This window comes from Diabrotica undecimpunctata, chromosome 6, assembly GCF_040954645.1.
Source record: "Diabrotica undecimpunctata isolate CICGRU chromosome 6, icDiaUnde3, whole genome shotgun sequence".
NCBI classification, from domain to species: domain Eukaryota; kingdom Metazoa; phylum Arthropoda; class Insecta; order Coleoptera; family Chrysomelidae; genus Diabrotica; species Diabrotica undecimpunctata.
The window spans coordinates 126,596,548-126,615,722 of NC_092808.1; the positions used below are offsets into that span (position 1 = coordinate 126,596,548).

A 19,175-nucleotide genomic window follows, 5' to 3' on the forward strand; every position below is an offset into this window, starting at 1 on the left:
GAATTAGAAAATTCCAAAATATTCGATATTTTGTCCATGAGTGTATATACACTCAGGTGCAAAAAATCGATCCATTCCTTATTTCTTATTTATTTGAAGTTGTATAATTTTAGAGACATTCAATTACGTATGTACATTTAGGTGTACCCTGGTATACGAGAAATAAAATAATATTTTTAATATATTATTGCTTTTTATATTTCTTAAAACAAATTGGTATTTCAGGTTTTTGTCAAAAAGGGTCTGAAGCAAGTAGATATTTATTGAATGTTGTTTTTAATTCAACAACCATACTAGTGTAGTGATTTTATTTTCAAAACGTGTTATATTTTTATTTAATTATCCTTCCTAAATGTCTCTAACTCCGACAGATGCTGCAAGGACGGTGACTTAAGTTCAAGATGGTCGTAGCCAATATTTTGCAGCTGAAATGTTGGGTGTTAGTCGATCTTCGGTTCAAAGAGCAGTTCGGCGGTTTAGCGACACCGGTAACTTCACAAGAAGACCAGGATCAGGTCGTAGAAAAGTAACATCCGAAAGAGATGATCGATTTCTAGTCTCATCATGTTTGAGAAATCGGCATCTAACTTCAGTTGAACTGGCAAATCGTCTGAGCGAAGTGAGAAATGTGGATGTAAGCAGATGGGCAGTTCATCGACGACTTGTAGAAGGTAATTTATTATCCAGAAGGCCAGCCCCATCTCCAATACTATCCATAGAACATCGCAGAGCTCGCCTTGCTTTTGCAAGAGAACATGAAAACTGGAGTGATGCAGATTGGAGTAATGTATTGTTCTCAGATGAGTCCAGATTTTGTCTAAGGTCACCAGACGGTCAAGAAAGGGCTTGGAGAAGACACGGAGAGCGATATTTTCAATGTAATATTGCGGAAAGAATAAGTTATCGGGGGGCTCCGTTATGATTTGGGCTAGTATCAGTTCAGAAGCCCATACTGATTTAGTTATTGTAGATAGAGGTTCTATGACTGCTGCAAGATACATAACAAGTATTTTAGATCAGCATATGGTACCTTTTGCTCCTTTCATTGGACGTAACTTTATTTTTATGGACGACAACGCGCGTCCTCACCGTGCTAGAATCGTCAACCAATATATAGAGGAGGTGGGAATTGTCCGTATAAACTGGCCAGCTTGCAGTCCCGATCTCAATCCCATAGAACATCTATGGGATATGATGGGAAGACGTCTTCGAGCACGAGTACCCGTCCAAACAACTTGGCTGAACTTACAGCGGCTCTTTAAGAAATATGGGACCAATTGGATCAATTTGATATCCAGAGGTTAATTACCTCAATGCCTAGACGTGTACAGGCTGTTATAAGGGCCCGAGGGGGAAACACTAGATAATGATTTATTATCAATGTTTTTCTTAATTTCAGAAAGTTTTGAATATTCTTGTATTTTTGAGTTTTGGCGTATGTCTCTATAAATAAGTGATTTTTTTGGATAATTTGTAAAGCTTATAATCCAGAGAAAGCTAGTTCCATGAAGCAGCGTGGGACGTAGAAGAATTCCTCAGCTACGAAACCTTGGTGAATGGCTCGGAATGACATCGGTCGAAGTATTCCCTGCAGCAGTTTCGAAAGTGCAATAGCCATGTTGGATAGCAACCTCAAGAGGAGACGCTGAATGCAAGATGAAAAAGAATGTCACTTTAAAATTATCATTCTTCTGGCGAAGCTGATTTTTCAGAGAAATAGTGTAGTGTTTTATGTTATATTATTCAAGATGAATTTTTCGTACCCGCCGATTTCATAAATAAATCAATTGTTTGTGTCAGAACCATCTATGAAAGATGGATAGTAATAAGTTTCTTTGGTCATGCAATGAAATTATATATATTTAATGCTGTCAGATAATATATCAAGTCCCGCTTGTTGTAAATTGTGAAACTGAAATCAACATAGTCATTCAATCAACGTAGTCAAACATTCCTGGAGCTGTTCAGTATTTTATATTTTACGAATAAATTTTGGACATTGGAAGATTTTGTTTCTATAAAATTATTTTAACTAGATTCATAAATGTGTAAAACATATGTTTATTTTAGAAAGAATTCTATATTATTTTAAACCGACAAATAATAATTTTCAAATTAATGGGTATGCGTCATCTACCGAAAATAAAAATTTAATAGTGTTTTCAGCGGAAATATACAGTGATTCAATAAAAGGAATTATTTGGATGGAAATAGGCATGCAATATATACAAGTAATCACAATTTTAAAATATATAATAACATCGACTTGAAATTCATCTTATTTTGGTCAGATTCTATATTTACTTTTTTGTCTTTACAATTCAAAATAATCTCTAAAAAATGGTATAGTATATGTATATTGCTGGACAGAAACATGGACAGAAGATGGACAGAACATTTTACGGAAAAGTTTGAAGGAGATCGGAGAGAGACGACCCCTGACATACCATTAGACCAAGCAGACAACAGAGAAAAGACTCCACCAACAATAGCCGAGATTAGAGCAGCAGTAGAAAAATTAAAGAACAATGAAGCACCGGGATCGGACCAAATAGCATCGGAGTTACTAAAGGAAGGAGGAGACGCACTACAAAAAACAATACATGAATTGATAACAAAGATATGGTCGAATAAACAGCTACCAACGGAGTGGAATAGCGGTATTATTGTACCATTACATAAAAAAGGAAATCAGTTAGAATGTGGAAACTACCGTGGTATCACGCTGCTGAATTCAGCATACAAAATAATGTCCAATGTCATTTATGAAAGACTTAGACCACACGCTGAAAAAATAGTTGGCAAATACCAAAGTTGCTTCTGTAGACAGAAGTCAACAATAGACCATATATTTGTTCTGCGACAGATCCTCGAAAAAACAAGTGAATATAACATCGACACACATCATCTCTTCATAGACTTTGAAAGCGCATATGACAATATAAACCGAGAATTCTTAATAAAAGCAATGAAAGAATTTAATATACCAACACAACTAATAGAACTGATAAAAGAATCTCTAAAAGTGGAAAGTAGAATCCGGATACAAAATGAATTAACGGAAACAATAGATGTGAAAAAGGGACTACGCCAGGGAGACGCTCTATCATGCATCTTGTTCAACATCGTACTAGAGAAAATACTAAGGGGCACAACAGTCAATACACGAGGAACAATCATTAATAAAAGCGTGCAAATACTAGCATTTGCAGATGATGTTGACATAATCGCAAGATCAAGAAGAGAAATGATAGAGGCATACAACCAAATAGAACGAGCTGCACAAAATAGTGGTCTTAAAATCAATCAGACCAAAACAAAATATATGCAGGTAAGTAAAAACGCAGAAATAAGGCAACCACAAAATATAACAATAGGAGAATACAACATAGAGGGGGTAAAAAAATTTATATACTTGGGATCCCTAGTCACGTCTGATAATAACGTTACGGAGGAAGTGAAGAGGCGAATATTTATTGCAAATAAATGTTACCATGGCTTAATTAGACACCTAACATCAGATAACGTCGCAAGAAAGACAAAATGCCAAATATATAAAACCCTAATAAGACTGGTACTCACATATGGCTCAGAAACCTGGACACTCACTAAAAGAGAGGAAACGTTGTTAGCCACCTTCGAAAGAAAAATCTTGCGACACATATATAAGGGCACAAAAGAAAACGGAATATGGCGAAGACGATACAACTCTGAACTATACAAAATATACCAGGATCCGGATATTATAACATTCATTAAAATAGGACGGCTGCGTTGGATAGGACATGTAGAAAGAATGGAAGAAGGCGAAATACCAAACAAAATATTCAAACAGATGCCAGTAGGAAAAAGAACAAGAGGAAGACCGAAACTGAGATACTTAGAACAAATAGAAAATGATATAACAACCTTAAAAATAAAAAACTGGAGAAAAAAAGCACGAAACAGATCAGAATGGAGAAGAATCCTGGAACAGGCCAAGACCCAAAAAGGGTTGTCGAGCCAGTGATGATGATGATATGTATATTGCTGTTTGGTTGCAACCAAATCATTGAAGTTCTAATATGCTGACGACAGAGACCCTTGCAACAAGTCACAAATTCTTAGATATTATCGTATTATATACTTTTCTCTAGCAAATGCTAGACAAAAGAAGGTAACAAAATGCATAAACACGAATGCACGAATTAAACACCGTCAAAAGTCAAGGATTTCTCATTATTCAATATATGTTTTGCTGTTGTACACCCGCCTAATGTTCTTCCTCCATTTCGCATTTCCCGCAACATGGTTCAGTCACCATATCTGAGGCGGCCGTCTTCAGTACTCGCCTGCTAAGATCTATTAGACCAGAAGAAAGTATCATGCCAATGTTGCTAATGATTTATTTCATATGGTTTTGCCATTCAAGGCTCTAAATTTGTAGTTACGACGGTTTTCCCAGCCACTTTTAAATAGCGTTTATAAAGGCATCTTTCGTGATGCATTAGAATGGTTCATGGCTTTTAAAGAATAATTAAGAGCCTTGATTTGCCAGCAAGTCTGCTGATTCGTTCTCTTGGACGATACCCCTCCTTCTAGCATAAAGACACTGTTGTACCAGTTTATTAATGAGATTTCAGTCTTTTTTACTAATTTTGATAGTAAGTAGATTCTTTAAAGCTAATATAACTTCATGTGTTAAAAGTAAGTAGATTCTTTAAGTTAATATTTCCTTGCTAATGGACATACAAAAATTACTATTACTCCTAATGACTGGCGTATTTGGTGCCACGGTAGATTACAGTGGACTAATATTTTACTGATTTTGCCTCGTTTCATAACCGTCAATGAAAACTGGGTTATATTCAGGCAATAATACAAGGTTTTCGCATCAGAAAAGACAATTTTGTCCAAAGAAAGCTTATTTTGGAATTCTAATCAACTTGGACAAACACTTATAAAAGAGAAAAAATCTAAATGGTGAGTAATATTTCAACTTGCTGCAACAAATTAGGGACAGAAAGTCAAAGATAAACAACACCACTTGGTAAAAGAGAAGTGCTCTTTTTAATTAGGATAATGTATCTCACTATCAGTCTGCTATCGCAATGCTCAAAATTGATGGATTTGGTTTTAAAATAGTGTGAACCACATTCGCTCTACGTAAATCGGACAAAATGTACCAGGTAACAGAAAAATAACATGATTTGGTTATCTTTTCTAGACCAAGTAGTTACTGTTCAATTTAAACACAAAACAATTAAATTTCAAGTCAATACCATTAAAAATATTTACAAAGTTATTTTTAGTAATTAGTCCTTACCTTTAGGATCCAATTTCTCAGGGTTAAACCATGCATCTGAAAATAAATATTAGCTTAAGAAAAAGGTTAGTAGTTAAAAGCGATAGTAAGCTTTATACAAAAATATACATCTATATACAAATATTCACATTAAAAATAATGACAAAATAAAAAAGAAGCATTTTAATTAAAAAAGGGACTATGTTTTATTATACGAAATTACACAGCTCTCAAATAAGTTAATGGCTTTAATAGCATAAGACCAAGTCGATATAATACACTACTTTGTTTAGTCATTACAATTGTTGCAACGTATTTCACCAAAATCCGCAAGAGATCGGCGCGAACTCTCGTTGTTTAATCAGATTAAAGCTTAATGTGCCAATATTGCCGACTTTTATTAACCTTCTCCCAGAAGCAAAAACCAAAAAAGATTCAGCGAGCGATCAGGAGCGGTGCCGCCAGGAAAAGGTAACTGAATCAAGCCTACCAAGCAACCAAGGCCTAATATATGATTCTATGATTGATCTTCTCTGAAAGCCGTGAGACCATGTCGTAGTGTTAGAGTGGTAGGGGTTCTTTATACTCATTCGTGGTTGCTAATTATGTGACGTAAACACGTCCCAAATGAAAGCTAAGATCCGCTCAACTCCGGGTATCAGCCAAAAACCAAAGTTCAGCCGATTTTATTATTTTTCCCAGGCATTTTTATTAGACATTATTTGTGGCAAAATCCAAAAATTGCATACGAAATCTTCACTCTTCACCTTTAAAATGCATTTTTATTTTTGTCCATAGGACACTTTGATCAAAAGATATAGAATTTTTACTGTCGAGTTGATACAAAGTTTAATCAAAATTGATTCGCGAGAGTAACTGACATTCAAAATCGCCGGTCGCTTCAAGCGTTGTTTCTGAGAGAATGCTTCATTCTAAACAAAAAGTGTTAATAAACATTTTTGCTCAAAATTATCTCGGCTACACTTTTTTTGAAATATTTTTATTTAATAAACTGTGGTACCAAAATTGACATTCTCAGCAAAATCCAGCTTCTTCGTATGATTTTTAGGGGTCAAATCTCTGACGACTGGACTATATGAATAATTTTTAGAAATGACAAAATACAAGCAAGGAATCATTGTTCAAAACAATTTCACTGGATGATTTTTAAGCAAGGTTCGTGATGAATATCCGCAACTTGCCACAGAGGCTTTGAATTTTCTTCTGCCCTAACAACAATGTTATTGTGTGAAATGGGACTTTCGGCAAATACAGCTACAAAAAAAATACCGCAATAGACTGGATCACTAACCAATGAGAATTCAACTTTCTTCTATCAAGCCTGACATTACCCAGTTGATGAGGAATAAAAAATAATTTCCCGCCTACCATTAAATGAACTTAGTGTTATCATTTGCTTTTTATTAATTATTGTTAAACGTTTTGCGTTTTAGCGTTTAGAATTCCGTTAAAAATTTATTTTTTTAAAGGTTTCCGTCACCAAAAAGTTTCAGAACCGCTGCTTTATATAATTTAACGAAAAAAGTATAAATTTAAAAAAGCATTACTTATGTTATTTATTGTTAATAGAAAAATCATCTCGGATGACTTGTTTTTAATGCGCTGCATTTATGTGAAGACATTACATCTAATGAAGAAAATAAAAAACAATGATATGCAAAAGTAAAATCTGTTTTTGGAATCAAAACTTCAATATTAACAAAATAGTCAATCATATTGTAATCATAAATGATTCATTACGAGTTAATTGCAATACAAAACTTAAATGGAAGTTCATTATCTTTTTTCTCTGTCTAATTCGCTTATTGCAAAACGTGTATCACCTCGTACAGGTCTGACGGACGGCTACGAGGCGTATACTAAAAGTTTTGCACATATTTTTGAGAAAAATCAGCTTTTTTGTTTTTCAAAGTATCCACATACACATTTACATTCGAATAAGCCAATCGTCGAAGCATTTATGCCAGTCCAAAATAGCTATATCAGAAACAAGATTTTTGTATGCTTAGACCGCCTCATCTGGCATCTTAAAACATTTTCCGTGTAGTTTGTTTTTGATTCTCGTAAACGCAAAAAATCAGACGGTGTCCAGTCAGGATGTTATACGACCCGTGTGTTTGTATTTCATGTATGTATAGCATCAATGTATTTCCGGAAAAACAGCTATGACCGGACGACCTTCACGGAATTCGTCACTGAGGGTGGTGCACCCAAGCTTGAATTCTTCAAACAATCTGTAAAAAATCGCATGAAATCATTGCACGAAAATTTTCATGAGATCTTTTTTTTTTTTCACGAAACTGATTGTTTTGAAAATTTATTGCTGCTAAACCACGTAGTGGATTTTCATCCTATCAATGTGTTTACCATAAATAGTACCCATATGTTTTCACTTGAAAGTCTCCATAGCCATCAAATGCCTTTCAATCATGCAAGATATGGTCGACGGTTTCACATCCTCATTACACGAAAATTTTCATGAGAGATCTTCTTTTACGAAACTGATTGTTTAGAAAATTTATTGTTGATAAACCACGCTGTGGATTTTCAAACTGTCAATGTTGTTTACCATACCTTGTAGGTACCCACAGGTTTTTGAGTCACTTTAAAGACTTGGAAATTTCCATAGCCACCTACAAACTAATGACTCGCAATCATGAAAGATATGGTCGACTATTTTACATCCTCTGATATAGAATCTACAGCTTAAGTGGAAATTAAATACATGAAACAGTCCCATTGTATGCAGAATTCCTTCGACTGGTTCATGTCCAGTCCAGTAAGGACGCCTGTTATGATTCTGAGCTAATTCATGCTTGTTTTCGTCAATAATATTGAGCATGTTCGGGTATTGGTTTCAATGCCAGTCTATCGAGTTCTTCTCGAAATTCCCTCATGTTGATTTTTCTTGCACAATGCAAGATTGCGTAAATATCTGTCTGGAATACAAAGGTATATTATCCTACTTGACTACAAGTATGATTACTAAATGAACAGTGGAAGTTCTATTCAATAATCAAGAAAATTTAAAAAAATTCAAAGTGATGTCGCACGAGGATATAAAAAAAATTATGTCACCAGTACTATTATCGTGAATACAGTGTAACTATTGCAATAATCCTTTATGTAAAAATTACGTAATTAAGTTTAAAATAGAAATGCAGAATTGCTTTAAATTTTGTATTTAAAAACCGTCATTATCACAACAGTATAATGAAAATAAAAGATTCACACTTGATTAACCTCAACTAAACTGGGATCAATTAATTACCATTAATGTGTAATTCAATTTAACGGTTTTATTGTTCGAACTGTCACGAAATATTGGGTCATTTTTAAGTTTTAAAACAATAAAAACAACCAAATGTAAATATTTACAACGTTCCAGCTAATACTCGAACCATATTTATACAGAACCAGAAATCAGAAAAGAGTTGTAATATGAAATTACTGAAAGCAAAACTAGGGATAACCGAAATTAATATAATCAAAGATAAAAAGGAGTAGAGAAAAAACTAAAGAAAAAATTATAAAAAACAATTTAAGTCTACTACACCGAGCTGTGGCAATACGAGTATAAAACCTCCAGAAGAAATGCAAAAATAATTTAACAGTAAAGCGAAAAAAATAATCTAAACTAAACTAAAATCAATAAATCGGAAATAAAGGAATCTCTAGGAAAAGGAAAAGAAAAATAAACCTCCGAAAAAAAATAGACTGACAGTGAAAACGTTTAAGAACAGAGGAAAATTAATAATATTACGTCGGTTAATACGTCCAAGGCCTGACTAGTAAAACAATACTTTTTGCAAAAAGTATTTTTTATTCATCAAAATAATCTCCTTTATTAGCGATACATTCATTCCAACGCTTTTCTAATGTTTCGATGCCGCCTTTGAAAACACTTTAAACTTTTCCTTCTAAATAGGCTTTAGTTTCGGCGAATTCTTTCGTCTCGGAGCGGCATCTTTTGCCACGGAGCATTTTTTTAGATCCGAAAAAAGTGGTAGGCTCTGGGGGCCAAACTCTGGACAATATGGTGAGTGCGGAAGCAATTCAAAGCCCAATTCGTGCTTTTTTGCCATCGACTTGTGGCACGGTATGTTGTCTTGATGAAACAACAATTTTTTTCTACGACAAATGAGGCCTTTTCTTTGCTAATTCGATCTTCAAACGCTTCAATAAACCAATGTAGTAGTTGTTGATTGTTTCTCCATGTTTCAAATATTTAAGAAAAATAATTTCTTGCTGGTCCCAAAATACAGAGGCCATAGCCTTTATGGCGGTTTGTTGCGTCTTTGGTCGGCCTTCTCCGGCTGCTGTCCACTCATATGACTGCCGATTTGATTTCGGAGTGAAGTGATGGATCCATGTTTCATCAATTGTGATGCACCGATGCAAAAACTCCGACTTATTCCGATTTAACATATCCAAACAGCGCCGAGACTCATCAATTCGTTGTTGTTTTTGTCCTGGTGTGAGAAAATGCGGCACCCATTGGAAAAACAGCATTCTCATAACCAAGAGTTCGTGTATAATAGTAAAAACGCTACCCTTTGATAACTTTAGAATATCAGCTATCTCGCAACTTCACTTTGCGGTTTTCCATAACAATTTTCAGCGTTTATTCGATGTTTTCGGGAATAACTGCGCTCAGAACGCTCAGCATCAATGGTGGTGAATTGAGAAAACATCGTTTAATGGTTGTACTTGATGAAGTAGAGTACCAGTAATACTTTTTGAGCCATTGCTTACTTTGGACGGTATTTTTCTTAATCAAATAACAGTAATAAATCAATACATGAAATTGCTTTGAACCCACTATTTATAAAAATCAAAAATAAGCGTATATAACTCGGTAAATAATAAACCGAATGACATGCAATTTTGACAATATGCTTTTGAAAGTTATGGGTCTAATATTTACTATCAAACGACATTAAATTCTCTTTTCTAAAAAATAACACCAGAATCAAGAATAGTAAAACGGATTGTAAATAAGCTGTTCTCATTGTAGTAAATGGGGCAAATTGAGTGGCAAAAATCCTTCGTTCAATGTAGTAGAGTCTGGTTCCTATTATAAAAGAACAAATTCCTAAAAAGAAAATATGCTTATATCGATAAAATTAAACACAATATATTCATTTATAGCATTTTAAGAATAATAATGAGATTAAACTAAATATCTAGAGTAAACAATCGATTCGCCAAAACTTTGTATAAGGATAATAGTGAGAAATAAAATAGAGGAACTTTCTCTGTATATAAAATTTTTCACAATTGCATTTAACGATGTATCTACATTATTATTTTTTTTCTAAGGGCTGTCCTTTAGCAACTGGACGCAGGTCTTGGACTTATTATCTATAAAGGTTTCCTTTATAAACATTTATCGCTATTCGAGATTGCCACCAGGCCTCCATTTGAGACGTCCGACCTGCTTGATAAAATTTTTCTGCAGTTTTCTCAGTTCTCGAACCATCCATATAAACATTACCGTGTCCGTCGTATCTTCCGATACTTCTAGCACACTCTTATACTCAACTTTCGCTTAAATCTACGATCAAAGGTCCAGAACGGAGTATATGAGCCTTTCGGCATCGCCAGCGCGGGAAGCACCCGCCTACCTTCTTCACCACCTATGTCTACATGGCTACGAAGTCTACCTTTCCTGACAACCAGGCTCTTTCCCGCCCATGTTCCAGATATTTCAATCCGATAGATGGATTTATATGCATCCCCTTTTAGATAAATATCTATAAGTGGTATGTGTAGTGAAAATTCTAAGGACGCTATGGGAGTACTCCGAAGGATCCCCGATATAATTAAGCATGCCAACCTTTGCACTGTTTGAAGCGATTTTAAGACATCCAGAATTGACTGCATTAATCTAAACACCACACCCGTGGATAAGTGCAGATCTGACAATGGATTCATACCATATCCATCATGTTTGTTTTGGGTTGTGCCCCAGATACTACCAATAACTCTTTTACATTGCATCAGAATCACTATGCCATTACAAGCCCTGTTTATATACTTATATTCAGACAAAATTAAAACCTTTCACTAAAATGTAACAACCTATAATTATTATCTTGAAGCAGAACAATTTATATGATAATAAAAATGTTAAGAGGTTTTTCTTCTTCTTAAGGTGCCCTCTCCCCAATGGAGATTGGCTACTACAATTGCCAAACGACACCCTGTCTTCAGCTGTTCTTATTAGCTGTTCAAAATTGAGCACTATCCATTGTCGGATGTTTCTTAGGCACGATAGTCTTTTTCTTCTTAGTCTCCCCTTTCTCTCAATATTTTCTTTCACTAAGGTTGAAATGTTATGTTATATAAATATTTGATTAGATTACTACTTAATTGTCCATCATAATGAAACAATGATGATAGTACACAAAAAGAGAGATAAGACTAATTGAAATATTAAATGTCATTTATATATAAACTATCAACCGATAACAAGAAAAAAGGCATTTAGAAAATGTTAAAAATTAAGAACACAGATATTCTAAGAGTAAAATTAACCATATAGATTTCCAAAAGTACTAAAAGTACAATAACCTTGGTTGTTAGTTATAGATTGTCACTAAAATCAATAAAAGTTTCCTATAGTCATTCTGTAACTACATGATTAAGTTGTAAATATATAAACAACATTAATATCAAGTAGATAAATATAGTCAAACCAATAATAAATTAATGATGTTTTGAAATTGTTGACAAAGCGTAAACAAATAAAATAAAAAAAAAAGTAATAACATATGGGGTTATTGAAGTCCTGATAAAAGAAGCTTTTTTCAGACAAGATGTACCAAATTTCGTCAGAAGAGTTGGTAGGTAATGAAAAGATAATTAATAGGAATATCAGAATAAAAAGGAGCTTAGTGTGGCCCACTGGAAAAATATTCCAGATCAAAAAACCCTCCTGTATGCTACTCAAAATCAATCTAGGAGCTTCGGAGTAGTCAAAAGTGTTCTCACTGAACATTGCTCACTCAGATAGCATGTCTGTAAAATGAACAAAGTAGATAAATGGGAAACGGCCTAAGATATTCTCTTCTGGAACTGCAGGACAGTTGTTGGCAAACACGTTTATACCTGGAGCAGGTCTTTTTACAACATTATCACGGAAGAAACGGACAATAAGCTTTCTTAGAAGACTAGAGTAGAGGGTGTATACGAGAGCTTTCAGGTCGCAATTCGGTAAGGTTTAGACATCAAACTACCTCTTTGAAATCCACTAGGTATGTCAAAATGTAAATTTAGACATATTGTAAAGAGTAAAAATGCCTTAATGGCGTAAAAAGGATAATGAAAAAAACGTTGCTACTGAGGGAATATGTGATATAAAAAACAGAAGAGCGATAAAAAGATCTAAAATCACTAATTACCAAAATAATGGATAAAGAAAACCCCTGAAAGATAATTACAGTAATCAAGTGCTGTTAAAAAAGTAGGCAAATACACACTGAAAGAAGAGTTCTGCATCCTCCACTTTGTTAAAAATATTTCTAGAGGAAACTCTGAACCAAGGGAAAGGCGAAATAATGAGCATACCAGTACCAGTACCAAAATTTTATTTGTTACTTTTGGGACATGGGTGATGACAGAGGAGAGGAAAAGAAAACTGGAAGTCTTCGAAAGAAAAGTCCTAAGAAAGATATTTAAACCTATTAACGAAAACGGAATATGGAGATCCAGGTACAACCATGAACTCTACCAACTGTTCAAAGAGACACCGATCTCAGAATTCGTTAAACTTCAGAGACTTCGCTGGGCTGATCATGTAGTAAGAATGGAGAATGAAGTGGCAGCGGACGCGCAAAATTTGCTAGACGTGAGAACCTGGAGAAGATCGGCGTGGGACCGACAAGGTTGGTGGCATAGTTTGGAGGAGGCCAAAGCCCGATTTGGGCTATAGCGCCATTGGAGGGAGAGACTTTTGGGACACAATATATTATTACTTTAATATATTATTATATTACACAGTACCAGATGAATATCTCTAGAGGCACCTTAAGATACGCTGGGGATCAAGTAGTTACGGCACAATATAAAAACGGCCTTAGTTTTATGACTAAAAGAACATAAGTATCCAAAAATTTAATGCCGATAAACCAAATACATAACAACAACAGACAAATTTAAATATTTACGATTCATAACATAAAACAGAAAAACAACTGGAGAAGATATAACGAATAGACTAAGAAAAACATGAGACATTTAAGAAAACAGAACTCAGCGTTATATAACAGAAGCAGTACTATAAAAACAAAAACGGGAATATACAACACCATGGCAAGAACTATGCTGACATACCTACTTGTCTTGACACATAATAAATAAAGGCAGTAGAGATGGCATTTCTAAGAAAAAGTAGTAGTGTAGACTCACAAGACTGGTCAGAACACAGAGATTTAGAAATGTATAGTCTAGTACGTATACATCAAAAGAGCGGTCAGAAAGTAAAAAAGGAATACATCGAAGATCGTTCAAAGATGAGATTGATAAAATAATGGAAAGAAGATTGTCAGGATAATATGAGTCAGCAAAAACGATTAATAGAATAAATATGACTAAAAATTTTATAGTTGGAATACAATTTGTTTTTAAAAAGTGAAAAGCCAAATTATCCTAAAACTAAAAAATAAGCAATATTTAAGCATATCAGACGTAATAGACAGCATGATATTCTAAGGTTTATACTGTGAATAAAAAAAATAAGTACAAAAATGCATACCTTATATATACCCTATCTGGTCTAACCACATAAGGTATAACTACTTGAGAAAGAAAGATATAATTTCGAATAAAATGAAGATATTTACAGCACAGAATAAAAAATGAATGTGTAAATATTGGCAGACTGCAAATAGATAGGGATTAAAACAGTTTGCTCCCACTCGATCCTTATTTAAGCACGTGCTAGGACGTGTATCGTGTGTATTTGGTAAAAGATAAAACGAAAAAGAAATTAATTCTCAATAAAACCACTCAAAATTGTATGAACTCGAGACATATTAAAATTAGGTGATAATTACATAACTAAATATACCCTAGAAACAAGATTATTTATTGTCATGCATGAAGTAAAACCCTGACAAGTAATCTATGGTAATGTTAATAAAACTCTTTTTAAGACTTGTAAATGAAGTAAACATTCAAGGCCGGTTTGTGTTAACACTTTAAATGAAATTTTACACCTAAAAAAAGTAAAAGAAAAAAAAATCAAAAACAAATATTATTTCAAAGTAATATTCAAATTTATGTTGAAAAATATACATACTAGGGCTGAATAAAACACAAAGTAACGATCTCTGACAAGAACCGGATTTGGACGTATCATTGCCAGCTAAGTGTTTAATCTCCTGTACACCGTCCACAACGTCTTGGACTATTTCGTTTGCTAATTTTTTAAAATCTTCCGACATAATGCATGCACTAATAAACCACCGAACCAAAACAATCCGCACCCAACCTTGAATTTGAGATGTAAGGTCGCTATGTACTTGTTATACTGACAATGACGAGTTTAAATTGAAGGATATAATTACACACTCGTCTATATTTAGTACATATATGAAGTGAATAAATGAAGTTCGTATATAGGAAAACTACCTGCCTGCCCGATTGCAGCCAACAACTGAGCAAGCGCCGACACTGATATCGACCAATATCTGGAACCGTCGGCAGAGGCTCGAGGAACTTTGCCCTGTACTATGACAAGTATAATCTGTGTATGTACTATGAACTACAATGCAGGTGATAAGTGATTCATGTTATCATGATAACATAAAACTTTAGGCCTGATAGACAAGAAAATTATTTATACACTCATGAACAAAAATATCGAATATTTTGGAATTTTCCATTTTTTTTGTAGTCACTATTATTTCAAAATCATTTTAGATTACTGATAATACTCATACAGTAGACTGATGTACTCAACTGGTTTAAAATATTTGATGTTTATTTTGACGTTTATTCAGTGGTTAGTGTCATTCGTACATTTTATCATAAAAATCCTTCTTCATGCAAAGGAAAAATCATACTAATTCGGTTATTTTTAGTTTAATTTATTAAGTTTAATTAAATATTGTTTTGATTTAACTAAGTTTAAAACAAGTATCCCACCAATTCGACACTGCGATGAAGTCCAAGTAGCACATATTGTAATTTTGTACGAGGAAGGATATGCACAAAAAGGTATCTCACGACGTCTCAGCAGAACTGAATCTATAGTTTCGAATACTCTAAAAACGTACCGCGAAACAAGAAATTTTGTACGAAGGCTTGGTCAAAGACGCCGGGGTGCACAACCGCAATTGATGACCGTTTTTTGGTTCTTAGACCAGATGGTCAAAACTACGTCTACAGAAGAGTTGGAGAACGATTCGCCAGCTGCAATCTCGCCCAGACCGTTAGTTTTGGGGTTGATGGCATAATTCGTTGGGAAGGTATTAGTTGGGAGGTACGTACCGCACTTGTGGAAGTGATTGGGCGGATGACTAGTGATTCTTACGTTTAAAACATCCTGCAATATCATTTTTTGTCATATGTTGGTTACATTGGATATGAAAGATTCACGTTAATGCACGATAATACTTGACCATATGCCGCTGCCATACTGAGTAATTATCTTGATGAGGTCCAAATTCGAAGATTGGATTGGCCACCGTCTAGCCCGGATTTAAATCCAATAGAGCACATGTGGGATCACCTAAAACGTAGCATACGACAAAGAAATCCCGTTCCAAATACGATAGAGCTGCTTCGGCTTGCTGCACAGGATCAATGGAATGCAATTTCCCAAGGATATGTCCAAAATTTACTTGCAAGCATGCTGGGAAAGATGCAAGCAGTAATAAGAGCTAGAGGGGGGAATACTCGTTACTGATCATGCACTTCTTTCAGTTAAAACGGCTTGTTTAAGCAATTTAAATTATCATTTAAGTTTAGAGTAAAATAACCTTATTTACCTAATATTAAACATTTATTTTTTTCTCCGCATAAAAACTTAAAATTGTTCATTAAACATTGGTAAATAATACTAATAAATAACTCTATTTTACAATAAACGACTTGATTGACCAGAATTTATTTTGAAAAAACTTTTAAAACTCCAAAATATTCGATATTTTTGTCCATGAGTATATATATACAGTGTGACCCATTTAGATTGGAAACACCTCTATAAAATTTGAAGTTGTTAACCGATTTTAACCAATTTTTTTTTAATGTCATGTAATAAGAGGTCTATTGCGGGACAAAATATGAAATATTTAGTTAAATTTTCAGGGTAGTCTACGATACTTTTTCTTCGTCGAAAATGGAGAATTTATATTAGCGATTTTTTTATTAAAAAAAAAAATTCTACGCCACTGGATTTAGAGTGGCTTCAAATAGCTATGACAAAAATTTCATTAAGATATATTTATTAATAACAAACTTATGACAACTAAAAATTTTAAAACTCACTAAGAAAAAAACACCCTGTATTAACGTTAAAAAAACACTCTGTATTAACGTTAAAAAAACACTCTGTATTAACAGAAACATGGAAACATAAAATTGGATACATTTGTCGTAGCGTTTATGAATATTTCTAATTACATTTCTTAGTTGTTGGGGAGTAATTTCTCACACAGAGCACATATCTATAAGACCTATTTGACATATGCAGAAACTAGACCTAAAATATCAAAATCCAAATGACTGGAAGCAGCAGAAATGAGGATATAAGTTTTTTTCATACTGGAAAGACGCTCCTAGATATAGAAATAACCAAAGCATTATCACCGTATGCATTTTGGCGTGCATCGCCCTACCTCTCGACAATATTAATAATTGTTATTGGCGGTTGTACTAAAGTGCCCATATTTCGTTGTTTTCAAAACAGATAAGTATGCGACACCTCCAGGCAATCGCTCTCTTCAGTCTCAGAGCACGGCATACCCGTTGACTGGCCATGCACCCTCCACTATAGGGCTTTACCCCTGGAGGGCTCCTTTCGGAGCTCTGCTGTTTGTAGCAAGTGCTCCTTTCGGAGCTCTGCTGTTTGTAGCAAGTGCTAATAATCTATTTTGATTTTTTCTTTTTACGGGCTTGTAGCCTCGAGAAATAGAATCCTTTTGCTGGGATATGGTTGTCCACGTATTTTCTTATCATCTACCATTCCTCCACCGAAGAAGTAGTAGACGATGGCTTGATGCCAGCATTTTCATTGAGAGAGTGTATATTTAAACCTTTACATCGAATACAACTTGTAAAGAATATAATAATAATAAATATATAACTTGGAATAAAAAATAAATAGATAAAATGGAAAGCATTTTTTCAGAATGTTGTATATCCACGACATTATGATAGCATAAGACACATGCAAAATCGAATTATTAAGGATAGGTGTATAAAGATAAATCAGTCAATTTGCCTAAAATCAAAAAAGAACCAGAAAAAACAATTTTTTTAATCGTCCCAGCCACGCTCTCCCATGAAGTGCAACTTTTTTAAACTTCTATTTAACACTGACTCACTATTTTCAATAATTTATCAGTTAAAATTTTTGCAAATCATTAAATAATATTCACGAAATAATGTTAAGAGATATCAATGCATTCCATGTAAATTTTTATTGGCGATAAGCAAATATGGAGTGATTAGCTAAGTAGTTTAATTGTTAAAATTCAACTTTTGATCAAGATTTTAACGGAACGATTTGATAAATTTTTTAATACTTTAAATAGAAACATGAAAGTCTTTTGCGCAAGTGTAACTATTGTAACTATTTGTATTTGAATTCCTATTCTCTATTACATTTGATGCCTTACGATTCAATAATCAATCCTGTGATGTGACCCAAGAAACCAAATCATACAATGCGTTTTGTGGGAACAAGAGAATATCAACACACCAAATAAATGCGTTCTTATACCTTGTCCAAATTTACATAGCAGTTAAGTGTCTAAAAAGAATTGCCACAAACGATACGATGGAGCATCTACTTTCATATTAGTTTCTATACGTACATTGGGATCTTTGGTTGCTAATCCCTTTTCTCCCATACTCCTGGGACGAGAATGTATCAAACCAATAAGAAATAATTTATTTCGGCTAAAGGATTAAGGCACCGATAAAAAAAAATGGAAAAAATAAGAAATTAAAAAAATATATAAGGACGAACAAAAACTATATATAAATATATATATATATATATATATATATATATATATATATATATATAGATATATATATATATATATATATATATATATATATATATATAGATATATATATATATATATATATATATATATATATATATATATATACATATATATTACAGGATCCAACTTGTAAATACAATACATTGTGGAGACGGCTATTGCTGTATTTCCGTTCTCCTCCGCCAATCCTCCGGTCCAAGGCATGATCCTCCTCCAAACCTCTCGATTCCATCGCTCTTCTAATTCCTTCATTCCATGAGCGTCGAGGTCTACTTCTTTTTCTTCTTCCAGGGGGCTTCTATCTGTGAAGTTTTTGGGGCCAACGTTCGTCAGGCATTCTCAATATGTGTCCAAACCATTTTAAACCTCTTCTTTCTATTCTGACTAACAAAAACTAACAAAACTAATTCCTAAAAGAATATCCAACCAACTAAAAAAGAGTTACAGGAAACCAACATTACAAGAGGAATTCTATATTCTTACTGAAAACGCCGAGAACCTTAAAAGTATCGCGGCAATGCATATCAAACCTCAAACTACTTCTCGAGGGTGAACTGAGGAAGTTACAAAACTGCTCTAATGAAGACTAAGACAAAATGGTGCCCGAGAATGAAATACGAACCATA

The 19,175-nt window shown here is 33.9% G+C and overlaps 1 protein-coding gene across 3 annotated transcripts in view; it reads right to left on the reverse strand.

Annotated features, from left to right (window-relative positions):
- Rtnl1 (reticulon) overlaps window positions 1–19,175 on the reverse strand; it is an 86,573-nt gene that overhangs the window by 57,232 nt on the left and 10,166 nt on the right. The window contains exons 1-2 of one of the 3 annotated variants that reach the window (XM_072535351.1): window positions 14,610–14,970; window positions 5,306–5,341 (exon numbers count right to left, since the gene is read on the reverse strand). The exons of 1 other annotated variant lie outside the window; for it this stretch is intronic. In XM_072535351.1, coding sequence (XP_072391452.1) covers window positions 5,306–5,341; window positions 14,610–14,754 — 181 coding nt within the window. In that variant the 5' untranslated portion in view covers window positions 14,755–14,970. Of the gene's footprint in view, window positions 1–5,305; window positions 5,342–14,609; window positions 14,971–19,175 lie in introns of those variants that run through there. One more of the 3 variants, XM_072535349.1, reaches the window with a different exon arrangement.